The sequence below is a fragment of the Pan troglodytes genome, chromosome 17, assembly GCF_028858775.2.
Source record: "Pan troglodytes isolate AG18354 chromosome 17, NHGRI_mPanTro3-v2.0_pri, whole genome shotgun sequence".
Classification (NCBI taxonomy): domain Eukaryota; kingdom Metazoa; phylum Chordata; class Mammalia; order Primates; family Hominidae; genus Pan; species Pan troglodytes.
The window spans coordinates 22,083,774-22,110,812 of record NC_072415.2 but is presented as its reverse complement, the minus strand read 5'-3'; the positions used below and the strand labels follow the sequence as shown (position 1 = coordinate 22,110,812).

Below are 27,039 nucleotides of genomic sequence, written 5' to 3'. Positions count from 1 at the left end.
GTGTCTTTAAAACGAAACAAAGCAAAGCAGTTGATCTTGAATAGAGCACGTTGGTGTTTTAAAATGCATATCCTATCCAAATAAGGTCCCGGTATATCTAAGAACTTATTTTGGCAAGGAATGTGTGCTACACATAAGCCCCCATGTTGACTGAGGCCATGTGATTTAAATGGGTCACAAACTGATTAAGGGAGTGAGCTCCTTCTCTGCACCTTGCAGCTTAGGGAAGGCAGGGCCGAATGCCAAGATCTAAATACTTTCTGCCAACTTCTACCACTACATGTATGTCTCTTTTTAAGTGTTTCATTTAGGGGACAAGTTGCACATCTTATCAGAGGAAAATAATTCCATATTACTTGAAAGATAGATTCCTAAGTAATTAAAAAAATGTTTGCATGGCACCAAAAATTGTTTGAAAAGTGAGTTTATCACTGAAGATGCTGCTAGCACAGTGTCCATGGCCCACGTGTTTCTAGTATGTGGGTTAATGATGAAGGAGTATTGCCGAAGAGGCTTCGGATGGTAGGAGATGTCCTCCAGGCTTGTTCAGAAGGGAAGGGAAAGTGTCCCCCAAGGTACCCAGGGGGCAGAAGACTGAGCTCTGAGAATTAGGAAGTTCATGGAGCCATGGAACAGAAGGAACTGGAAAGGGCAGTGGAGATGTGAGGGAGAGAAAAGAAGGCTCTCCAGGAGGGCCTAGGCGCGGTGCTGCTGATGCTGCCTCCCGTGGTGCGGGTCCAGGTGTCTCCACGCCTCTCCACAGCCAGGCGGGGAAGGGTCTCACGTTATCTTCACATTGCCCCTGAGGCCAGTGAAGCTTGCCCAGCATGAGTCAGTTGGCTAAGACATGTAAAAGAAAATAAAACTACAGGACTCTCTAAATTGATTATGTCAAGGGCAAAGTTAAGTCCTGGAGACTGAGTCATGAACATGTTTGCAGTTTTGTTTCTTAGATTATAGATGAACTCTGTTCCTCATTGTTCTTGTTCTGTAAATGACTAAGAGACCAGAGACCAGACCTCCCTTCTTTTTAATTACTGATCTTTGTTATAGATTAACTGCCTCTTTTATTGTCATGTACCTAACTCAAACCAGATGGTGCAAAAGATCCCATGACCGTTACATCTTCAGTGTGAAATGTTAAATACACTTCCCCCACCCAAAAAAAGACCACATTGCTTTATCAATAGGAAATTGCAGATGCTGGGTGTCTGGTACGCTAGGCTGCCCTTGTGTCCACAGGGGAGAATCGGTGGAATGCTGAGGGCTGCTGAGATGATGAATAAAATCACCTGTTTTCTGTTATTTCAGCCAAAACTACAGTAAAGGTCAGGTATTAGGTGAGCGGCCACGCAAGTCGTCGTCTAGACCTATGGACCTTTCCAGAGCTGCCTCTGACTCTTCACTGGCCTTTAGCACATTGGCCTCGGGCAGCTGTGGTTCTATTCCCATGGCCTCTGAGAATTAATCTAGTACTTTAAGGAGAAAAACAAATCCCTTACTTGGTTTTTGGCATAAGAGAGAGTGTTAAGAGAGGACAGCTGATAACCTTAAGGCTGGCATTCGAACCTTTTATTGGCCTATGGAACACAAAGCTTTGATCCCATAGTATCACTTTAGCTACTATAAATTTTTATAGATGTTATTCTTGTGCCTTATGTGCAAAGTGATATTTTATTCACTCTTACTTTTTAGTATTGATACACAATAATTGTTGCTTGAAAAAGTGTCTATACCGGGGGTGTTTAAAAAACAGGAATTTAATGTGGAGATGCCAGATATTTCTTTTTCAGTGACACTTTTCTTTTCCTAAGAGATACGCACATCTAATAGGAATGTCAAGTCTTTCAGCATGGAAATAGGCTATCAGACTCACTTTTCTGTTTCCTGGCTGTTGTATGCAGTTGAGGCCTGCATATTCGGAAGAATTCCTTCCACCCAGCCTGCTGTGCTCTCCACCAGCCGCGGTTCTCTTCTGTCGGGGCTGTGGGGAGTCAGGGGGCTCAGGAAGTAGAGGGGAAGGATTTCCACTTGTTTTCTCCTTTACAACTGTAATGTGCATTTGAGTGCCCAGCTCATGTACAGAGGGGAAGTGGAATCTGCTTACACCGGATTCGAGTCAGTGGTAAGCCACACTTCCAAGACACGGTTTTCCTGAAGGAGTTTAGAGACATCTAAAAACACCATGAGAGACTTGGCAATGAAAAATGATCATAATACCTTATTTTGAAATAGCACTTGATTCTGAATCGCAATACTCATGGGGTTTTGTAAACAGGAAACTGAAGCCCTTTATCAAACTAAACTTCTGGGGGCTCCTGTGTTTCACGTCTCATATGCAGCATGACAGAGACTGAGTGGCAGTTTGCAGGGACTCTTGGTTTGGTTTGGGTGGCGGATTGGATTAGCTGCTTGTCACACTGTCTCTCTTATTCCATTCAAGATGGAGGAGGAGCACCTCTATGCCTTGAGGTGGAAAGAACTGGAAATGCACAGCCTGGCTTTGCAAAACACCCTCCATGAGCGAACCTGGAGTGATGAGAAGAATCTGATGCAGCAGGAGCTCCGGTCCTTGAAGCAGAACATTTTCCTCTTCTACGTCAAACTCAGGTGGCTGCTGAAACACTGGCGGCAAGGGAAGCAGATGGAGGAGGAAGGAGAGGAGTTCACTGAGGTAACTCCACTGTCGAATTCCTTTTATTTGCATCTGTTTTGTTCTTGACCCCAGACACTGCTTTCTCCTCACCCACCCTACACACAGTCATGTTCTATTATTTTATTTCTCAATATTTGGTTAACATCTAATATTGCAAAAAAGATGTAGAGCAATTCATACAGACACTTAGATAAGAGCAAATTGAACACAGGTGACTGAAACATCAATCATTTTCCTATACACAAGCAAATATAACAGAAGTAACGTTACAGTAGCAAGAGCAGGTATGCAGTGCTAGGCATAAACTTACTGAGAATAGTGCAGGAATGACATGAAGAAAACTACAGACTTCCCTGTGAAACCTGCATGATGTTCATGAGTGAGGGACTGGCAGAGGCAGGTGCTGTTGGTTGCCTACTCAATGTCTACTCTTTCTTTTTTTATTTGTACATATTCATGGGATACAATTGCAGTTTTCCACATGGATATTTTGCATTGTGGTGAAGTCATTATTATTTTAAATTATTTCATCAATTTTGGTCCAAGAAATGGAAATGCAGCAGCTTGTCCAGTTATATATGAAACCAAGAATTCTGTGCTATGCTCTGACCTAGTGTTAAGAGTGCCCTGGTCCATAACTCCATGCTGTAGCAAAGTTCCGCTCCCATCTCCTTTGCTGCTCATTTATAAAATTCATTGACGTTGTCACCCTGAGGTCCTGCACCATCTCATTCAACCTTGCTGGTTTGTAAAAGCTGGTTTCTAAAACTTTTGCTCTTCTTTCTATTTGAGCTTTGTTCCTAGATGTGGAAGCCTGTCCTGCCCACACAGTTTTAAAAGGATCTTTTCTAAGCTTCAGATGAGTCACTTTGCCACCTCTGGAATTTGTATATGTTCTTCCTGTTATGCCTCAATTCCCAGGTTTATAATAGAAACAGAAGAGAGATCTTTGCCTTCTGTTTGCTTTTGTATTGATTAAGTCAGAGTGACCGTTTGCACTGCAGGCTCCTTCCTGGCCTTGCTTCCTGGCACACCCGGGGCTGGAGCCACTGGTGTTCTGTGTATTCTGTACATCCCCGACCCTGGCTTCTTGGCCAGCTGCTTCGAGGCATTGTGAATAGTTGGTTTCTTTTTAGCTCCCAAAGACCTTTTGTCTGGCTTTCACTCTAGGGAACAGTGTATGTAATTTTAAGTTCTCATCCTAGGAATGGGAAAATACAGTGATTCTCTTTCCTCAGAGTGAAGAAAGTCTTGAAAAACTAATTCCGCCAGCTTCCAACTACCCATGACATAGATAACCATTATTAAGCAAAGCCTAGAAATTGTTTTAAAGTTTCCTGTTGATCAGTACTCTGGAGTTCCCCCTCCTTTAACTTATAAAACCATAGCTATTAGCAATACTAATTTAAAAGCAGTCGAATTAAAATTTCTCGCTAATGTCTTCTAATAAGCTGAGCATCCACCCTGTGCTCTTTAAATGCAGCAAGTGCCAATGAGTGAAATGGCCAAAATGAGCATTTTAGGGGTAAGGACTGAGAAGTATAGGCGTTGATAATCCATAAAGTAGATGGTTATCCTCAAACAGTGAAAATCAGGCTGTACAGCAAAAGAATTTGGCTGAAGCTGTGATTGTCACCTCCTGCCTGTTTCAGGGTGAACATCCAGAGACCCTGTCCAGGCTCGGGGAGCTTGGAGTCCAGGGGGGTCACCAGGCGGATGGCCCAGACCACGACAGTGACCGAGGCTGTGGCTTTCCAGTGGGGGAGCACTCCCCACACTCCCGGGTGCAGATTGGAGATCACAGCTTGCGGCTGCAGACCGCGGACAGGGGACAGCCCCACAAACAGGTGGGTACCTCGACCCGAGCCTGTCGCCCTGCCCACACCAGGGAGAGGAGGCTCCTAAGCTGCATTTGGGTCATTTTGTTTCCAATGTTGGCATTCAGGTAGCAGAAAATTCCACCGCCTGACTGCGGTCACCTGTTGTCATTTGTGATGCTGGGTTTTTCCTAGAAATCACCTCATCAAACCTTTTCCATCTTAATGTCAGCCCACTCTTTCATTTGAGTTGCCATATAAATAAGGACTGTAGTAAGGGCAGATCAATGCTGCGTGTCCCTGCTGGGGCCAGTGAATTGACCTCAGAAGGTCTGCCATTGGCAACATCATTCGTTTGGCAGCATAACATACAAGGAGCAAAGGACAAGTTTTTAAAAAAAAAATCCCCCAACATGGACAAAATATTTCAAGTTCTCTTTGGCCCACTTGAAACATAATGCTCCCAAATAAAAGTATTTGATGACACTTTGAAAAAAATTAATGTATAAAAGAGGTGAGACTTCAGTGTTATTAAGTAGCTGTTATTGTTGCCAGAGACCACAGAAATAGACTCTACCTAATAAAGCAAAAGATACTACTGATAACATCCAAACTGCTTGCATTTTTATACCAAAATGGCAGTGACGGAGGATTTGGAGTAAGGAGCTCCAGAGCAGGACCCTGTGTTAACGCTGTCTCGCTCTCAGGCTTCTGAGTCCCCTCTAACCCAACTTTATTATGTATTAATAATAATAAAGCTGCTCAGGAGGCTCCTGGAGTGCAGCTGGATGCCCCTGCCCTAGGAGGCCTGCGTTCTGGGCTGAGGGCGCAGGGCCAGGTGGCCACGGGGTGCGGCAGTCATATGGGCGCGGCTCTAGCCTCTCAGCCATAGACACTCTGGGGCACTCCCTCTGCACTGGACGCCACAACTGCTGCTCCTCCCTGGCCCAGGCTCCCGAAGCCCAGAGCCTCTGGGAGCTCTAATGGGAGCACGCTGTCGCCAGAGCCCTGGCTCAGATCCAGATGAGGACAGGCGGCAACCTTCTGAGTGCAGGCTGAGGGGAATTTGGGTTCCCCCTGCTCCCTCTCTGTACAATCAGATTTTCACACCTAAACAGCTGTTTCCTATGTACACCTGTCCCCACTTCATTCTCCCTGAATAACATGACTCAAGGAGGAGATGATACTTTCAAAGGAACTTTTATTCACAGCCATCAGAAAGTATGCCATTATGCCAGTGTCCGTGGGGAGAATTTAGGTCATGGAATGAGTTTTCCAGCAATAATCTAGTTAGAAATGAAAATGCTACTTTGCAAATAATGCTTTACAATCTACTAATTTTACTTTTTGAAAAGAAATGTTGTCATTCAATCCCATAAAGCATCTGTGCTTACCTCCCATAATATTGCCACTGATGGCCACTGTTCCCACCTCGCCACAAACCTGCTGCGTCTAAGAAAACGTGTTTCCCACGCATTCACGCAGATGCTCTGGACAAGGAGAAAACCTCGCACATCTGGTTTTCTGAAAAACAGTCATGGAAAATGTTACTGTCAGGGTGGAAAATAATGTGAAGTCACTCAGCTGGAACCTTACATTCAGCATATTTTATTGTCATTTCCCTTTGCCTCCTGCTTCTTCCAACACTAGTTTTTAGCGATTACCCACGAAAGTGGAGATGGACCCGTGAGCTTCCACTGCGGGCCGTGTGTGATAGAAGCACGTGGCGGGGTGGGGTCCACACACTCAGACCCAGGTCTGCCAAGTGGGCCAGTGTTCACAGTAGTGAGTAAGGAGCTCACTAACGCATGCACAACCCTCTGTCTGTCCAAGGACGGAAGATGGACGAGCTCTACTGTAACGACAGCTGGTTCTCTGGGAGGGAACATTCCCGGTTAGAGGATTTGCCTCTCTGTGACTGGCATGAGTATTAGCCAGGCAGCTAGGATGCAAGAGCCAGGGTACGTGTCTCACAGAGCTGCACAGAGCCGGGCCGTTCCAGAAACGCCGAGCATCTCGCAAGTCGATTAGTAGCATGGGAAACCTAGCCAAGCCATTTTCCCAAGGACAAGTTCTCAGTCACAGTATTCCTCAGGCCTTGGTCTTTGCTTTGTGACATATGGAACGTTCTCACAACTGAACTCAAGTAGATGGCAACATTTATCATGTCCACAGAGGTTTAAAAAAAACTGCATATACTGATCAACCTTGGGATGGCTCATAACAAATCATCAGGTTGGCAAACATTTGGCTCCGCAGACATTCCCTGTTTCCCTGTCTTCAGCCACATGAGCTCGCGGTCATGACCTGGGTGCTCTAGAGCCACAGTGAATGCTTTCAGTTTCCCCAGCCATCCTGAAGAGCAGAGGCTGCGCACACGCAAGAGGGAATCTTATAGTTTTCCTTGAGCTCCAAGACTCATGCCACTGTGTTAAGCATTTGAGGCCAGCATTCCTAAGGCTATTTATGCATTTCATGCTGATTAGTAATTCCTGGAATCCAGCTACTTCACACAAGGTGATTAATGGTGTGGGAATGATGGCCCTGGGGTGCCAACAGCTTGTTTTCCCTGCTTGGATTAACTGATTTGAAAAGAAGTTACTTTTTCATTCAGGGGTGTGACCTAATTATCATTTAGTAAAACAACTAAGTAAAAAAAAAAAAAAAAGTGTGAAGAACTTAATATAAAATTCATAGCAAGAGCTGAAGGAATTGTGTTTCATATTTAAGTCTTCACCTGCTACAGGCCACTGAAGAGCCTCATCCAGTCCAGCCTCAGGACTGAGTAGACTCCCCTTCCCTGGACCTCTGCTCCTTGTCGGGGCTTCTGTGCTGCGTTAGGGCCTTCAGGGGCTGCCTGAAAAGTCAGCCTTTCTCCTGCAGACAGAGAGCCCTTGGCTCCCTGGGCTTCCGGGGCTGTGGCTCTCCCAGGCCCCAGCAGTCTTCCTTTCTGGCCATGCAGGCTGCCCACCTTTGCTTGCCCAAGATGAAAAACTTCCAGAAAGAGCACCCTTGCCAGAGGAGGCCTCACATCAGAACTGTGATCTGCCTGACTTTTTTTTTTTTTTTTAATTAGAAAGTTATCTTGAGCCTAGATGGTATTTACATTTCAATTTTGTACGTCATACCGTGATTCATTCTTCAGTTTATCCTGCAACTGGGAGGCCTCCCCTATAAGGCGTGCTACTCTTTCTGTAAGAGGAACCAGACCAGAGCTTAGGATCAGAAGCGTTTTATCTTTGCCGTGTACTTGTGGTGGCAGTTGTTCTGTCACTCTTTAAGTAGCCCCTGCGTGAGGTAAAAATTCACATGTGCAGATGGGTGCTTGATGAAAGGACTCTCCTTGCCCCATCCTACCTCCCAGAGTTAACCATGGCCGGCAGTTTGCCACAGGCCTTCCAAAGTACGTAACTAAGCCTGGGACCTCACAAATAAGTTTCTTCCCTAATGGCCACCTGATTTTCATCAGACTTGCCCTGGTTTCCTAAGCCTTTGGGCTGATAACTGTGTTTACAGATTATTAAATATGTGCCTCATTTATTCTTTCCCGGATCCACATTCATTCTTGGGAAGCTCTCAGTGGCATTTGTGGAGACCACAGCCCAGAGACCTCCTGGACAGGATCACCGGGCAGACTCTTGGCTAGAGGGCAGAGGACTTCTGTGTGTAAATGACTCTAATTCCCATGATATTAATAGATTATATTTTCAGGGTCTGTCTTCAGTGGTCCATTCTCTGTAGGGGATAATGGTTTTTAGAAAAGAACTTTTCTGGATGTAACAGTGAAGGTTACATTGAGGAGAACGACAAATGGCTCATTTATAGAAATGCTGCTGGCTGTGTGAATGTATCAATTCTAGCTAATCTCACAGTAAAGAATTTGTCCAGGGACTCCTGCTGGTGGAGGAGTTGCCTGTGTTGAATGCTAAGTGAGGTCTCAAAAAGGAGCTGTGCGTGCCTTGTGGGGGTCTGGGCAGCTACCGCATCATTCTGGAATTCTCCTGCCTCTGTGAAGGAGCCTGAATAAACGTGGATGCTATCACTTCTATTTTGTGACTGGCGTTTTGTGGGTTAACCCATAGCAGCAGGTCAATATGTCTGTTCCAGCTTTAGATTAATCCTATCTCCAAAGTTAGTGGCTGTGATGCAAGCAAAGTAGTCGGTGGTGGTTTAGCTCTTTTGTGGAGCTGTGATTTCACCTGCTGAAATCTTAGAAATCTTAGGCAAGAACAATTTTGAAAATTAGCCAGCATTGCATCACAGATACCTTGATACGTTACCTTATCTACAAACTTCCATTTCACTTTCTATTAGTAATACTTATAAATAGACTTGGATATTAGACTTGGATAGACAGACTTGGATAGCAGTCTGATGGACCAAAGACCAATTCTGAACCTGTTAAAAAGTTTGACATATTATAGCACATTGTAAGTCTCACTCAAGAGAGCTGAGCTAGGTGAGGCTGTAATGCCCTTAGGCGGAGGAGAGGGAAATAAGTGGAAGCTTTTCATCCTGCTGCTTTGCTAGAAAACCAGCCAGCTGATCTCTGAATGAAAAGCCAGGTTTTTGAGTTGAAACTGACCTACACTCACCAGATGTACAAGCTAAAAGGTTGCATGGCTAGACCCCGCCACAAGAGGTTCAGAAAGCCTGTTGTCCAAGAAGACTTGCATCATAAAGACATCTCAATGGACCCGAGTCTCAATTTGATTCTTGACTTGATTTGGGTCATCTTTTTACCCAAAAGGTAACCCAGCAAGGGGTACCACCAGGGGAAAAAAATAAGAGCAGTTAACTTTTAGGTATTCTCTCAGGATGACTCACTATCATTAATTTCCCTTGATAGGGGAAATTGAATTAGCTTCATGGGGATTAGATGGCTTCTGCAAGGTAAAGTTTAAAAAAAAAAGAAAAGAAGAAGAAAAAGAAAAAGGCTTGGCAGGGTATAATGTCAGAATTCGAATATTCCTGGCTCGGTTTGTTGGCTTTGGAACACAACAACCTGGACCGCAGTCCAGGATCTCACTTCCTTGACAGTGGGACCTTGGCCCTCAGCCACTCCAAGCCATAGTTCCTCCTCTGTAAAATGGGGAACATAGTATATGCACTCAAAATTGATGTGACATATAAATAAGGTCAAGTTGGCAAATAATTTAGTACATCCCCTGGCCATAGGAAGCACCTATAATATTAGTAGTTATCATTACTATTTTTTTGCCTGTGTGCGAAAGTCATTAGGAAAATCATGCCTATCTACGGCCCATTCTGGGTCTTCAGAAATGTTGACACGGACATCCACTTTTGCCGTTGTGTGCTAATGGCAGGAGCTTGCCTGGCTTCCTGCTATGCCACATGCTGCTCTTGAGGAATGATGATAACAGGTACCAATAGCATTGAGCTGGGATCTCTTGCTCCCTTTGGCCACCTTCACCCCAAAGCAATTCTGGAGCTCATTCCGCAATGATTAATATTATCCTGGTTGAATAGAGCACTGTTTTGATTACTCTGATGCAAATATGCATAAATCATTAAGGCTTAAATTTTATTGAATTCAGTATCTGTTAAAGCCAAAAAGTACTTGCTTCCAGAGAAACCAAGTTTCCAATCTGCAAGAGGACTGTACAGTTCTGATTCTAATGTCATGTGGTGTATGGGCCAAGAACAGCATAGGCTGATACCATATGTAACTTGGCATTCATAGAAAACCATCGATTACATATAAGAATGTATTATATGGTTTTCTGCTTTCTCTTCAGTGAAAATTAAATGACTACTCCAAAATCTGGATCAAAATTATTACAATTATTTTCTGCTTGAAATACTCTTGACTCAAAAAGCAGTGATTTTTAATTTAAAATCTAAAGATGAAACTCCCAAACAAATCTACCACAAAATGTATGTGATTATTCAGCAAATTCTATATGAAGATGTATATTTCTGAAAAGATTGTTGTGACACCTCTTGTCACTCAACTGTACTTATATAATTTTTAGATTTTTTTTTTTTTTTGGAAACAAGGTCTTGCTCTGTCACCTAGACTGGAGGGCAGTGGTGTGATCTTAGCTCACTGTAACCTTGAACTCCTGGGTTCAAGCAATCCTCCCATCTCAGCCTCCTGAGTAGTTGGGACTACAGGCAAGAGCCACAACGCTAATTTTTAGGTACTTTTTGACATGGAATTTTAAAAACTGTTCTGTGTTTGTTACAGCTTCACATATTTGGTGAGCATGTCTTTGAGTATAGTGGTAATTTATTTCTATTCAGATGGTTGGTAAGAATGTATAAGACTCCTAGATGGTTCCCTCTCTGCCGAGTTCTTCAAATGTTAACTGACTTGTACTCTTAATGCCTTTTGTCCCAGAGTTATTAAAGTAAAAATTGTTCCCTGTGAGAAAAAGAGCAATAAATATGAACAAACTGGCCTTTCTACTCCATCAAAAGTCCATTGTAGCTGGGCACGGTGGCTCATGCCTACAATCCCATTTTCTGAGGCTGAGGCAGGTGGATCAGTTGAGGCCAGAGTTTGAGACCAGCCTGAGCAACATGATGAAACCTTGTTTCTACAAAAAATACAAAAATTAGCTGGGCATGGCGGCACACGCCTATAGTCCCAGCTACTTGGGAGTGTGAGGTAGGAGGACTGCTTGAGCCCAGGAGGTTGAGGCTGCAGTGAGCCGTGATCCACTGCATTCTAGCCTGGGTGACAGAGCAAGACCTTGTCTCAAAAAAAAAAAAAAAAAGTCCACTTAATTAAATGCTGGGGACAACTATGGAGATCTCTATAATAAATCTGCTCATATTAAATAATTTCTCTTTTTAATACAACTTTATTTTTGAATATATATATATATAATTTTAGGTTCAGGGGGTACATGTGCAGGTTTATTATAGGGTATATTGCATGTTGCTGAGATGTGGGCTTCTAATGACCCCATCACCTAAGTAGTGAACATAGTACCCAATAGGTAATTTTTCAACCCTTGCCCCTCTCCTCGCAACCCCTTTTGGAATCCCCAGTGTCTGTTGTTCCCATCTCTGTCCGAGTATACCCAATGTTTGGCTCCCACATATAAGTGAGAACATGCGGTATTTGGTTTTCTGTTCCTGCATTAACTTGCTTAGGATAATGGCCTCCAGCTGCAACCATGTTGCTGCAAAAGCCATGATTTCATTCTTTTTTGTGGCTGCACAATTTTAGGTAAATACAAACGTCCATCCAAAGTATCTTAAATTCCTCCCATATATATTTAACCATTTTTGTGTATGTTTAGTGGATCAACTAGATGGATTTAGAAGCATGACTGTGGAGTGAAGGCCAGTGTGTGTGTAGAACCTGAAGGAGGGGTCCCAGTGTACTTGCTGAACCAGGGAGGAGAGGTTTATCAAGTTTGGGGGATGAGGAATTCTGAGAGGGTGGGGCTCTGTTTTTCCATAGTAGAGCTTATCTATGTCCAGTGGGACTTAGAGAGCTTTTATAACTCTTGCTTCATAAATGCACCAAAAAAGAATGCCCTGAGACCGCCCTGAGAGCTTGTGATGTGCTTTCCGTGCTGGTTGGAAGAGATGGGCTCACGAGGCTTTTATTATCAAGGTACCATAATTGATTCAGCGTGTTTCATTCATTTGGCCAAACCCTTCTGATATAATGCCCTTGCTGAAATGTACTAAGACAGAAATCATGGCTTTGAAATTTGACTTCAAAGGGCTGGGCAGGTTTCAGAACATATAAACCATTTTAAGTTAGATATAAGCAGATTAGTAATAAAAATCCACTCTTCATTTACCAGACACATTTGCATGCTTAACGAGCCAAGGATTGTGCCAAATACTGGAAATGTGAGGGTGGGTCTGGCTTGTCCTTTCCGAGAGGCAGAAAAGTGGGGGCTGATAGTTCCATCTCAAGGGACCACAATAAAGCCTTCATGAACAGGTTATGCATTTCACCTTTGGCTTTAATTATTAAACATCAAAATGTTTAATAATTAAACCCACCCACACACAGTGGCCATGTGTGTCATATCTGTGACCTTTTAGTAACCACCAATCAGAGTCTGATTACCCTATGTGCATAGGAGTCCTCGGTCTTTATTAATTCTCCTCTAGTACAACATCTGGCACTAGAATGGCAGCATATATGTAGGTGAGTGTGTAGGTCTTGTCATATCTGCACCCTCATGACAGTCTTGTCAGCCCAACTCAAGTGTTCTGGACATCTAAAGTCACACAGTGACTGGCAGCCCTGGCTTTGGGGTTCCCTGTGGCCTCCTGCAGTTTCCTTGCTCCTGCTCCTCAGGGCCCACAGCACCTCTGTGGCAGGTTCCCACAGTGCCAGCCCAGGTTCCGGCGTCTGAACACAGCTGCCAGGTCACCAGGGCAGCCTTCCTTCTACCCTCCTCCTGATCAAACAGGCCCTCAGTCTCAGGCGCAGGAGACCGATGGCCAGCAACAGGGACCCTTTCTTTGCTCCCCGGCTAACTGCAGACTCCCCACCCACCCTGCACCCACTGCCAACAGCACCTGGGAAACAGCCCCCACACTACCTTGACGGCCAGATCCTCTCCTCTTCTGACCTAAAAAATACGCTTAAAGGAGGTGGTGGAGCCTGACTCAGTGTTCCCGCAGGTGGTGGAAAACCAGCAGCTGTTCAGCGCCTTCAAGGCCTTGCTGGAGGACTTCCGTGCAGAGCTGCGGGAGGACGAGCGTGCCCGACTACGGCTGCAGCAGCAATATGCCAGCGACAAGGCGGCCTGGGACGTGGAGTGGGCCGTGCTCAAGTGCCGTCTGGAACAGGTACCACCCTCCCAGGTCTCCCTCGATCCTGACTGTGTGTCTCTGCTGTCCAGGATATGTGGCGGGGGAGTGGGCACAGAGAGATTCAGAACCATGGGCTTCTTGTCCAGGAAAAAAAGAGAGGAGTGGCTGCTTGTGTCTCTTCTTAAAGTGCAGAGTCCCCATTTTCCCTGATGTCCCCTCTCCCAAGTATGCAGTACGGCCTCCACCGAGCAGCATTTTCAGAGCAGCATGTATTCTCCCATTCTGCATTAAACAAGCTTGTATTTCGCTGCATCAGAGGACGGCCAAGCTGAAGCTGTCATCACACTGAGCTGACATAACTCTAGACAGGAGCAAAGCAAAAGCAGACTGTGGTTTAGTTGTCTTTGAAAAAGGTAAATGCATGCTTTCATTGAGATTTTTCAAAATATCAAAAGAACTTGGAGACCTCCCACTGCATGCCCAAGAATTCTAATACATTTCAGTCTCCTTATTTATATCAAAGGAAACTGAGGCCCAGAAGAAACAGCTCAGCTCAGATCACAGAGCCATGTAGTGCTAGGGCAGGAAGAGAGCCCGGGTTTCCTGCCTCCACCTCACACCACAGAGGGAAGCCCCCTCTGAAGTCTTACACCACAGCCATAGGAGTTAAGATCAGACATAACAAGAAACATCCTTTCCTAAGTGTTTCTTCCTTGGAAACCATTGAATGTCATGTGACTTCCTACATGGTATCTGCTGCTGAGAGCGTCTCTCGAGGTTTCTTCCAGCCCCTTGATCATGAGGAGGGAGGGAAGGTCTGTGTATCCTTGGTAATCTATTTCCTAGACTCTATTTTGAGGCAAACCATAAAGTAAGTAAAATTTTATAGGGATTGGCCTGGTCATGAAAGGAAAAGAATTGCCTGGAAAGGAGACCCCTGTCACATGGTCTTGATAAAAGATGAAAAAGGCTTGATGTGTCAAAAAAAAAAAACAAAAAAAAAACCCAGAAAAACTCCAGCTCTCCTGGTACCCACAAGTTCCCCTGCATTTCCACCTGGCCACAGCAAGCAGTGATGCTGAGCTGATAGCCCTGGGTGGGGCAGGGACACAGCCTTGCAGGCCTGGGCATCAAGTGAGAGAGCAGCTGGCCTGATTGTGGCTCCTGCCTGCTGCCCGCGGGGGATTTGACCTAGATGCTCTGTTTATCTTAGTCCCCGGCCTGCAGCATCAGCAGCGGAGGAGAAATGACTAAGGACAGTCTCTGATGAGCTGTCTTTAACCCTATTAAAAAAAAATATGTTTATGGGGGAGTTAAGTGTTTCCAAAGCCCGAACTATAGCTAAGGAAGGGAGGTGTAATCTTCGATGCAAGCCAGTTTCAAAACATTTCATCTTTGTTTTATAGGAACGTAGTATCCACCCACAGGTTTGCTACAAATAAACCCTCAGGGAGAGTGTCCCTAAATACCAAAAAATAAAGCTAGAACTTCAAATTCAGAAGCCAGGTGGTAATAGGTAGAGAGTTTATCTTCTGCCCAAATCATTTAGGAAGTTTCTTAAACATTTGCAACCCAGGAAGCAATGAATATGGGATGATGCTAAGCTCATTTGTAATAATCCCATATTTACCCTCTTCTGCTTAAATGCAAAACAGTTTAATTCTGCTACAAGTTACGTTCTTTCAGTGGAGCCCACGTTGATGACACTTCCCAAGTCCACGATTCCTTCAGCAGACTCCTAAGTCAGACCTTGCTCTAAATGTTGAACATCCAGCAACAAATCAGATGTTCCTTGAAGGGGTTCTCAGTGCAGTGGGGGACCTAGACAAGTGCTGTCCTTTATAACAGCGTGGAAAGTGCCCACCAGGCTTTTGCACGTAGGCTGTCAGGGAACAGGAACGTGCAAGGCACATGCCTTGGCTTGAGAATTCAGGGAAGGCTGTGAAAGTGAAAGTCCTGCTGAGAAAAATCTCAAAGGATGGACAAGAACTGGAATGTGGAAAAGGAGAGAAAGGAAGTTTCAGGCAAAAAAAAAAAAAAAGTATCGTGAAGAAAGGAGCACGGCTCATTTGAGAAGCTTAGGTATGAGGGGAAAGAATAATTTTAAGGAATTGATACTTTAATCCTGATTTTATCATGAAAGTTTAGATTCCCTTTTTCAAAAGATTATTCTGGCTTCAAGATAGAGAATGGATTAGGAGCCATTAGAATCGAATGGATTAACCTGGGGTTAATGGTCTGTAGACTGAAATCAGGGAATTGCCAAACTAGAATAGGAAAGAGATGCATCTTTATGGTCACTAACTTTCCACTAAAATTTAGCGTGTCCTCCGGTTATAAACATAGGCAACAAGCCCAACAGAAATCACGGATCTTTTTGAAAGGAAGTATGGAATGAAAGAATAAAAAGTAATCACACATCTCTCCATTTCCCATTACAATTGTTGTGGATATCCCAGAATTAACATTGAGGAGGAGACTTTTGGCTTCACCAGGCTGCCAGCTGGGTCCACGGTAAAAACGTTGAAGAGCCTTGGGTTGCAGAGATTGGAGGTGAGAGGGGTGACTCTGAAGTAAAGCAGCAGCAGTGGAGAAGGAGTGGAGGGCACACACCTGAAAAAAACGGAGCAAGGAGAGAGTGGCCGGGCCTGGTGGCCGGTTCATGAGACGCCGTGGAGCAACAGGCACCTCACACGGCTGTCAGGTTTCTAGTACGGGTGCCTGGGCGATGGGCCCTCACTGAGACAGGAACACAGAGAGACAACCAGTTGGGATGGAAAGGGGACAGGTTGGATTTGAGGTGTGTGTCATCACAGGCACTGGGACTTGAAAAGGGCTGGGCTGAAGATGTATATACCTGGGTGTGAATGAGGAGGTGGGAGGCAGGGCCATGGAGGACGCTGCAGGACTGTGTACAGAATGAAATGAACTCATAGAAGGAACCAAAATATTCATTTTCCAGAAATTAGTGGAGGGAGAAGAGATTGGAAAGGAGCAGCCAGAGAAATTTATGAAAATCCAAAGCAAGTGCTGTCCCAGAAGCCAAAGGGAGAGACGCTGTGGCGTTCCAGGTGGAGTTCAGCGATATCGGATGCTTTGAAGAGGACAGGACAGATGAAGGATAAAAAGTTCTGTTGAACTTGGCAGTGAGGAGGGCACTGGAAAACTTGACAAGAACAGTTGCCGTCAGGTGTGCGGGGCTGAAGGACTGTGCGCTGTGCCGAGGGACAGAGGTTGAGTTTGGCGGTGAAGGGGAAAGAAGGAGCACAGACAGTGCAGTAACAGGAGCCGCGGGGTCATGGGGATGCCTGTCCGGTGAGACCTGACAGTGTTGGTCACTGATGACACGAGGTTCCTCAGTAGGCAGGGGGATTGGGCTCTAAGCGTTGAGGGGAGGGGTGACCCTGACCATGAGAGACCTGAGAGGTGTGGACACAGAGGAGCTTGTGGGCAGAAGGAATGTCCCTTCACTATCTTCACAAAGCAGGTGAGCAGAAGTGATGTGGGGCCCAGGAAGGGGTACGCTGCATGAGGAGATTCTAAAGGGAGGACCTTTTGGTGGCTGGAAGCATCTACAGGTGAACAGACGTACCTGCGAGGGGCTCAGCAGCCTGTCTTTCGTTCTGGGTTACGTGGACTTCCAGCAGCTCTTTTAAACTGGGATTTTGTGGTGCTTGGTGCTTTTCTGGTAGTCTTCTGGTTAACTAACACTGGAGGTTTCTCCCCTCTTTTGTTTCTGCATTCTTTCTACTTAGAAAAAGTTTTATTTTCCCCAGATTTACATTTTATAAATAATTGATCAAGAAGCGTCACCACTGACCTGTGCCCGTGGCTGTCATCTGCTTCCTCAAGCCTTTCCCTGCTTTCTCTCCAAGAAGGCCTGAGTTCCACTAAGATTCAGGGACAAAACAGTGTGCCCTCCCCGCTTAATGAAGCATTTGCCTTTATTACAGAGGCGAGATTCGATGTTAGCTCTCTCCCAGTGAGTCCCTTGTGGGCAAAAACTTCCAGTTTAACTGAGCACACCACTCAGCAGCCTGTCTTAGTCCGTTTACTGTTGCTATAAAGGAATATCTGAGGCTGGGTGATTTATTTAACAACAAGGTTTATTTAGCTTACAGTTCTGTAAGCTGCACAAGAAGCATGGTGCCAGCATCTGCTGCTGGAGAGGGCCAGGCTGCTTCCACTCAGCAAAAGGCAAAGGGGAGCCGATGTGTGCAGATCACATGGCAAGAAAGGAAGTACAGGTGGGCGGAGGTGCCAGGCTCTTTTAAACAACCAGCTCTTAAAGAAATAATAAAGGGAGAAGTTACTCACTCCCCGCCGCAGGGCATGAATCTGTTCATGAACAGTCCACCCCCATGACCCAGACACCTCCCACTAGGCCCCATCTCCGACACTGGGGATCAGATTTCAACGTGAAGTTTGGGGGACAAACATCCAAACTACAGCACTGATACAGACATCTTTCTAAATATAATAATACTGGGTGGTTTAAGTCATTAATCTTTATATATATATATACATATATATATATATGGTCTCAAAAAAGTTAAAAGAATCTGTTCAGACATGGATAATCAGCTATGAATTAATTTAGTGGGTCTTGAAGTAACTCATTTTAAGAAAGTTAATTGAACTCTACATATGAATAATGGTTACTGACTTACCATGTCCCTTAGGCAAGTCCCTAAAGCACTGAGCTGCCATTTCTTCACAAATAAACTGGGAATAAGGATACCTATACGTATTTACAGGATTGCAGTAGACACCAAATGAGGCAATCTATGTGAAAGGCCTTCCTTTGAAAAGTATACAATTTGTTAAAATTGTGCACTTAATGAAATATAAGAGATTGCTTATGAGGATAAAAACAAGACACTGAACAGCAAGCTGTTGTGCAGTTTTAGTGTTTGCCCTAGGGTTTATAATATATGTATTTAATTAATCAGAGTCTACCTTGAAATCCTATTAGGATACTTTTCATGCTGCCTGAGGAAATTGCAACAGTGTATTCCCAGTTCCTTCCCATCCTCTGTGCTATTGCTGTCATAGTTTACCTCTACATATTCTGTAAACACACAACACATTGTAACAATTTTTGCTTTAGATAATCAAATATTAAAAACAAACCAGAAATAATGAGTTTTATATTTACATAGATGTCATTTCCAGTGTTTATTTTCTGTATAGATCAAAGTGCCTGTTGGTATATTCCTTCTGCCTAAAGAACTTCCTTTTTCATTTCCTGAAGTACAGGTCTGTTGGCAATGGTTTTTTTTGTTTTTTTGTTTTTTTCAGTTTTCATTTGTTGAAAAGTGTTTTCCTTCTTTTTTGAAAGATACTTTTTCTGCGTACAGAATTGTGTCTAGGTTGAGATCTTTTTTCTTGAACACTTTAGATGCCACTCCATCATCTTCTGACTTGCAAAGTTGCTGATGAGAAGTCTCCTGGAATTCTCGTCTTTGTGCCTCTATGACATGGGTCATTTTTCCCTGTCTTTAAGGTCTTCTCTTTGGTTTTCACAGGTTTGAGTACATAAGATGTAGAATCTTGTTTGGTTTTGATATTTAACCTCCTGGGTATTTGACAAATATTTATTGAAAACTATTAGGTTCTGTCACTGTCCCATCCCTAGGTTCCATATAGGAGCTAAGGATATAGGGACAGACATGGTACCTGCCCACAAGCAGTTACACAGAAGTACAGGCAAGAGATAGTGGTGACTTAGACTAGGAAAGTGGAGCAGGGAAGCTGGCCATGGGAAGCTCAGTTTACTCACCGCTTAACATTCTTTGTGACTGTGTCAAATGCTCTTAATTAGGACTTTAAAAATAAAATTTGTTTATACTGTGGGATTGGTCAAATCTTGGTTTAAACATGTTTCCGGGGATCACATGTAAATGTGCTGAGACTTCATCCTTGAATGCAAGATTTGTCAGAGAGGGAATTCCTAAGTCTCTTCTCCTTGACAGCTGGAAGAGAAGACTGAGAACAAGTTGGGAGAACTAGGCTCCTCCGCTGAGAGCAAGGGGGCCTTGAAGAAGGAGAGAGAGGTGCACCAGAAGCTCCTGGCCGACAGTCACAGCCTGGTCATGGACCTGCGCTGGCAGATCCATCACAGCGAGAAGAACTGGAACCGGGAGAAGGTGGAACTTCTCGACCGCCTGGACAGAGATCGGCAGGAGTGGGAGCGGCAGAAGAAGGAACTCTTGTGGAGGATAGAGCAGGTAAGGAGGCACCCCGGGGCCCTGGAGCATAGGCACAGAGTGTAGACTACTCAGTGGACCCAGAAAGCAAAAGCACTAGGCTGCTTCATGGTCCTTGCAGCATCAGGATGCATGGGCTTCCAAAGGAAGAGAGAGAAATTCTAGAATTGCTTGTGTTGGAGACCTAGGCTCATGCCTCTCCATGACACAGATCTTTTCATTGCAAAGTTCATAGGTAACTCTCCTATGTGTACATGTGGTAGTGGCAGAGCAGGGTGGGTGGGGGTTGTGGGAGTGGGGGGATAACTTTTTAAAGGAATTTAAAGACTAAACTGGAAAGAGGAGGTTATTTCAGGTCTTATTCAATTGAAAACAAACTATAACTTTTAAGTTTGCCACTAAAGATGTGGTCACAGTGACTGCTCCAACTTGAATGGAATTGTTGTCATTAGAAAAGAAATTGCTGAATTCAGTTGAAAGTCAGGCTGTTTGCTGGGGAGTGTTCCTGCTGTGGATATTGCTGAGCTGTGATTAGATGGACCATAGTCAAGAGAGGTAGCTGGTAGCTCAGCATCTTCAGCTAAACAAACAATTCAGAAACTCAGATGAATTTGGGGAGGAGGGGGGTAGTCATTTTTCTGCCAATATAACCATTCTCTGCATTGCATCAGACTTAGAACAGTTTGCATAGTTGCAGTAGTTCCTGAGGGATACACAAATTAAATTGATGAAGATTTGGAATTCTTCCCTGGCTGGATTTTTACATAGGATACATTTTGTTTATTTCAGCCAGTCACACACTTATAAATTTATGAGGTCTCAAGGAAATGTATTAATCAGTAAGAAATTGAGCTCAGGAAAAATAACCTCATTACTCTATTTTAAATACCCATAGAGCCTTTTGACAAATGTGCTCTATTATCCATAGACATGGTGCCTGTGTTACGCAGGTACAATGACAAAGGTGAGTGTATGCATATGTTGGATAGGGCGGGAGGCAGAATGAACTAAATGGTAAAAAAGACCAAGAGCCTTTGGCTTGGAAACCACTAAGAAGAATAAAATACACCGCAGGTGAGCTATGATCCCCACTGCATTCCAGCCTGGGCGACAGACCGAGACCCCGTCTCCAAAAAACAAAAGAAGGAAAGTACACTGCAGATAGAAAGCTGAAACTCTTCGTAGGTTTGACCACTTACACAAATGAGTCACCTTACTAATCTTTGATATTCCCCAAATCCTATCAAGAGGAATGCTGGCCATTTCCTTTCTGGCTTGGACATGCAGCACTTGTGAAGAGTCTCCTGTATTAAATCTCCTGTATGTCTGTGCTCTATGGTTAGGTGGAAATTTTAGGGATAGAAGTGGCATATATTCTTTGAAAATGGCCACTAATTTATTATATCCAACTTAGTTGACCGGTGTCACAGTAACTCCAGGCAACTTGTCACCAGGGAGCTTCATTCTTGGCCCGTGCTCTAGGGCCACTCACTTTTTACGTCCCTCCTGTACCCCAGTGAGGCCATCATGATCCCTGCCATAACCCCTTTAGGGTGCCCTTCGCCTGTTAGCCATGGTGGCTTGTTGGACTTGTCACAGGCTTCATTTCTTTGGAAAGTCACACCTTGGATATAAATGAAGCAAGTCTTTTAGGTTTTTATTTTTACTTTTTGGAATGAAGAATTTTCTAGTAAAGGAAAAATTAGATACATGTGGTGATACTCTCGAAAAGTCAGTGACTTACAGGAAACAACAGGTGCTGGAGAGGATGTGGAGAAATAGGAACACTTTTACACTGTTGGTGGGACTGTAAACTAGTTCAACCATTGTGGAAGTCAGTGTGGCGATTCCTCAGGGATCTAGAACTAGAAATACCATTTGACCCAGCCATCCCATTACTGGGTATATACCCAAAGGACTATAAATCATGCTGCTATAAAGACACATGCACACGTATGTTTATTGCGGCACTATTCACAATAGCAGAGACTTGGAACCAACCCGAATGTCCAACAATTATAGACTGGATTAAGAAAATGTGGCACATATACACCATGGAATACTATGCAGCCATAAAAAAGGATGAGTTCATGTCCTTTGTAGGGACATGGATGAAATTGGAAATCATCATTCTCAGTAAACAATCGCAAGGACAAAAAACCAAACACCGCATGTTCTCACTCATAGGTGGGAATTGAACAATGAGAACACATGGACACAGGAAGGGGAACATCACACTCTGGGGACTGTTGTGGGGTCAGGGGAGAGGGGGGATAGCATTAGGAGTTATACCTAATGCTAAATGACGAGTTCATGGGTGCAGCACACCAGCATGGCACATGTATACATATGCAACTAACCTGCACATTGTGCACATGTACCCTAAAACTTAAAGTATAATAATAATTTTTAAAAAAACATTAACATTAAAAAAAAAAAAAAGAAACGTCAGTGACTTAAAGATGAACCACAGCCTCATTTTGAGACTATATTTTGGAAAGGTAGTAGTGGTCAGGAGCTGACCTCCAATTCCAGGTTATCAGTATGGAAACAGTTCGGCCAAACTGACAGCCTCAGAACCCAGTCCTCAAGGTGGACATCTTTGAGCATCATAGATCTGAAACACGTGCGTTTCGGGCATGCATCTGTTCCTGAAATCTGTGTGATGGATCCCACAGTCTTTGTACAATGATGTCATTGCTGTTTTTAGAAGAGGATTGGTTACAAATGAACTGATGCTTCAGACATGCAGTGGTGGCTTTCAGAAATAAATCTGGCCTTTTCCCCCAAAATATTAAACATTTTTAAAGAAGACTTCTTAAATCTCAGTGCCCCATCCTGAAATGAGGTAAAGCAATTATAGGCATTCACCAGACTTCCTGAAAAGAGGATGTTGGTTCAAGTGTGTATGAGTGTATATAGATTTTGTTCATTTTTCAGTTATTGGGTTGCTTGTTCATTTAACTTTTAGCTACATACTCCGTAGATAAATGAGAGATGTAACTGAACATTCTTCACAATGTATACTCTCAACATTTGACTACTTGGTAAGCCATATAATATAACCTTGACTGTGATAACCTAATACAGATGGTGAAAGCAGTAACACTAAATCCATTTTCCACTTTCAGAACACATGCTTCATACTTGTCCGGTGTCATTAAATTCCTACATAATTTCTGCACCACATGAGGCATGTTATGTGATGTATGACTGTGGGAATGTGGCTAAGGTCATATAACACATTTTATCTCTCTTATCAGTGTCTCTTGTCTCAATCCAAGTTTGATTGCGGGGTGGGGGTAGGAGACTTTTATGGAGTCATACTACATTTCTCCTTAGAATTGTTGAGTTCCCAGTTAACATGCAGATGATGTAAAACTTGCTATTATATTTGCTGTACTTGTCAAGCAAAAAGGGTCATCCATTCATTCTCCTTCCAGTAACTTTCTTAAATCAGCTGCCATTCTTTTAAAAACTCCATTCTTTTAAAACCTGTTTACAAAGTGGCCTTTTTTCTTTCTACCTGTCTGGGGAAGGTGACACTCTCGAGGGTTTATTGTTTCCTGTATTAAAATACAAATCTTTAAAATGTTCGACTTGCATTAGAAGTTGTTTTACTGCAAGATTGCAAGTAGGTGCTGATGCTGGCTGAAATGACTCCTATAGGAAACCCTCCCTCTCTGAGGACTCGTTCTATTACAACACCCCAGAGGCATCTTAGCAGCAGATATCTCCACCACAACCACTCCAGTTCATTTTTAGGAAACCTAACACTTAGCAGCTTGAGTACAAGTTGCTCCTGGCTGCCTGGGTTTATTTTTGAAATCCTACTTTACTGAGTTAGAAGGTGCTTGTTCATAGCTCTCCTCTTTAGTCATTCTTTTCCCCCTTCACTCACACCCTCAGTGCACATTTGCAGCTTCAGATGGGATTCTTGCATTTTAATTTCTTGCCCAAAATAGCTTAGAGATGATCATGTGTTGAAACTAAATTGTGCCGACATGCATTAAATGAACATATAAAAAGCCTTCCCTTTTTTTTTTTTTTTTTTTTTTTTTTTTTTTTAAAGAAAGCAGTTAGCATCTTTAAGACAACTGCAAAGAACTGTGTCATCATCAGGGAGGAGGAGGAGGAGAGAGCAGAGGGGCAAAGCTAAAACGTAGAGTTTTTAGGTTTTGCTGGGTCCCTAATTTGACTGTGAACTGCCTCAGATGCTAACGTGTCAGCTTTGGCTGAATCAGACTCCATCTTTCTCAAAGGTAAAGATAAATCTCTGTTCTGCCACCTTAGAAATCACTAACAATGAGCAAACGTCCTTTTGTCTTTACTGTCTCATATGGCTTTCTTCCTGACTATACAGAAACCATATTTACGTCCGACTTGTGGATGAATGCTCCAATTAGGACACAGAGATGCAGTTTGTAGTGATGCTTAAAAAAAATGAATTGATCTGCATTCAAGGAGGTTTTAGAATTTCCTGGAAGGGTCTCAGCGCTTGAGGACTTCAAATCATTATTTGGCCACTCCTTCAGGTCAAATCCAAATGTCACTTTCATCGTTCAGATACTTTACTTATTCAAAAGAGCAGTCAATCCAGTAGTGTGAGCTTGTCATCCAATAAAGGCACCATTAAAGATTCATAGGCGGAAATAGCTTCAGGTCTCAGTTGTGCTTTCTGTGGCTGTTTTAGAAAGGGAAGCGATGAGGAGGGATCAGAAGAATGGAGTGGAAGCTGGTGAGGGCTCCTCTGGGGAGGGAGGCCGTGCGCCCTGCAAGCCATTTGCCTGCCTGCCTCAGCAGTTCCTTGTGATTTCATATGGGCTCCCTTCCTGAGCCACCTCCACGAAATCTCCATCTAGTGCCGTTAAACAGCCCAGAAAGGCATAATGCCCTTATGTGGGCTGGGCTCCCACTAGACGGCCTGACTCCGGTGAGCCCACGTGCACAACCCATCTTACAGATAAGGAAACTGAGCTCAGGAGAGTCGGGAACTTGCACCTGCCTGCGAACCAGCAAGCCACATGTTAATGGTTCCAACTCAGGTCTTCTAACTCCAGGTGGCCCTGTGCTTGCCCACTACCGCTTCTTGAGTTCAACCAAGTCAGGGAAAAAAGTATGACTCTAACGTAATGTGGCTTTTTTTTTTCTTCACTCAGTCATACCAGATCTTTACTTGCCTTATAGCTAAGTTTTTATCCTCTCAAATAAAGTGTAAGTTATGTTTAACACCAAATGGTTACAAACTCAAGTTTGCTCACTTGAATTACTGATAGGACCTGTTCCACATGCCCTGGGGCTAGTTAGGAAAATCAGATTCACACTCAGAAGTTTGCTATCACTGATAGTATTCCACTGAGTATGTCTTCACTTCTGAAGGAAGTTCCAAAGAGAGTTTTAAACATGTTCTTTAACAGTATTAGATTAAAAATAGTAATAAATATAAAATTTCCCATAAGCACAACACTCAGAGTTATGTACAATAACACATATATTGGTATCAGAAACAGTTCACCATACTCGTGTGTGGTTAATGCAGATTTTCTGGGCCAGATAAAATTGTGGGTTTTGTAAAGCATCTGTAATGTTGTGTTACATTTTGAAATTAAGATCAGAACTTTAAGAACATTTGCTTCTCACAATATTTTTCAAACTGAACTATGTGTAATTGCAAATTGTGGAGAAACGATGTTCTTAGGGAGACCATCAGACAGAAAAGTGAGGCTAATTATTTTCATTTTTAAAATTCTCAAGTTGCAGAAAGAGAACAGTCCCCGGAGAGGTGGCAGTTTCCTCTGTGATCAAAAAGACGGCAACGTTCACCCCTTTCCCCACCAGGGAAGCCTCCGCATGCCCCGTCCTGTGGCCATGTGGCCTTGTGCAGATGCCGACTCCATCCCGTTTGAAGACCGGCCGCTGTCCAAGCTGAAGGAGTCGGACAGGTGCTCGGCCAGTGAGAATCTCTACCTGGATGCCTTGTCCCTGGATGACGAGCCAGAAGAGCCACCAGCCCACAGGCCCGAGAGGGAGTTCAGGAACCGCCTCCCTGAGGTCAGCCAGGTTTTGTCCATCCTAGTTAACCACTGTGGAATGAGGGAGCCGTCATGAAACCTAAGAGGCATCTGCCAGATTCCTCTCCTGGCAGGCTCTAGCACTTTTGCATACAGCAACCTCCGAATTGAGTAAAAATGAAATCTTCACAACACCAAGGGTTTTGCTTCACCCTAAATTAGCATGCTCTGCTGTCAGTTTAACTTTGCCCCCTTGTTTCAGGTTTAGAAATACTGGACTAGAGTCCTATACAAAAGGAAGGTCTCACAAATAAGTGTGTCCCATAAAACACACAAGAGGAAGTAAATAATTCTGGGAAGTGTATATGCTCAACTTTTTCTTTTTTCTTTTGATTTTTTTGGAGATGGAGGTCTCACTCTCTTGCCCAGGGTGGAGTGTAGTGTCTGATAACGGCTCACCACAGCCGTGACCTCCTAGGCTCAATTGATCCTTCCCCCTCAGCCTCCTGAGTAGCTGGGACCACAGGCACATGCTACCATGCCTGGCTAATTTATTTTATTTTATTTTTTAAGTAGAGACAGGGTCTCCCTATGTTGCCCAAGCTGGTCTCGAACTCCTGGGCTCAAGTGATCTGTCTGCCTTGGCTTCCCAAAGTGCCGGGATTACAGGTATGAGCTACCACACCCAGCCTCAATTTTCTTGAAATAATAGTACAGTCTTCTGAGTCTAGAAAACTAATAACCAAAAATATTCTGGGCAAAGGGGAAAAAATCCAACACTTAGAAACCTTACATAAATTAGACCACCAAATGGGTGAGCTAAGCTGTAGACATTTCCATGGCACAGCGTTAGTTATGTTTTTCTGGTTTTAATATTTTTAAAACCTTGTTTTAAAAGTTGTTCTAGGGCCGGATGTGGTGGCTCATGCCTGTAATCCCAGCACTTTGGGAGGCCGAGGTGGGCGGATCACGAGGTCAGGAGATCGAGACCATCCTGGCTAACACGGTGAAACCCTGTCTCTACTAAAAATACAAAAAAATTAGCCAGGCGTGGTGGCGGGTGCCTGTAGTCCCAGCTACTTGGGAGACTGAGGCAGGAGAATGGCGTGAACCCAGGAGGCAGAGCTTGTAGTGAGCCAAGATCGCGCCACTGCACTCCAGCCTGGGCAACAGAGCAAGACTCCATCCAAAAAAAAAAGTTGATTCTAGGACTCATTACCTGTGAAGCAGTTCAACCGTTGCTGCACCTATCATTTGGTCTCCTAAACACTTAAGACTTAGAAGAGTTCATATCAAATAGTGTTATTGAAATATGCAGAAATTATATTTCACTCACATCAGTAAGGTCAAATGCCTTATCCTCAGCAATGTGTATCAGGTTGATAGGACATTGCCACAGTCCCACCCTGTCTGATCTATTGGCAATCTTATACAGTCCAATTACATAGTAGAGGTAACGTGGGGTGGGGTCAGGAGCCTGTGCGTGGGTTCCAGCCCACTGGACCCTGCATGGCAGAGACAAGGGGCATGTTCATTAAGGGGAAGGGTACCCCTTGCTATTTACTGTCTTGAAAAATATGCTTCCATTA

At 43.9% G+C, this 27,039-nt stretch overlaps 1 protein-coding gene across 14 annotated transcripts in view; it reads left to right on the top strand.

Moving 5' to 3' along the window:
• The window catches only part of MTCL1 (microtubule crosslinking factor 1), a 125,928-nt gene that overhangs the window by 86,944 nt on the left and 11,945 nt on the right, over positions 1–27,039 (top strand). For 13 of the 14 annotated variants that reach the window (XM_016933327.4, XM_016933325.4, XM_016933319.4 and 10 more), the window contains 5 exons: positions 2,444–2,674; positions 4,309–4,503; positions 13,099–13,266; positions 19,206–19,460; positions 25,194–25,490. In XM_016933327.4, the coding sequence (XP_016788816.4) occupies positions 2,444–2,674; positions 4,309–4,503; positions 13,099–13,266; positions 19,206–19,460; positions 25,194–25,490 (1,146 nt within the window). The remainder of the gene's footprint in view (positions 1–2,443; positions 2,675–4,308; positions 4,504–13,098; positions 13,267–19,205; positions 19,461–25,193; positions 25,491–27,039) is intronic. The other variant, XM_016933321.4, reaches the window with a different exon arrangement.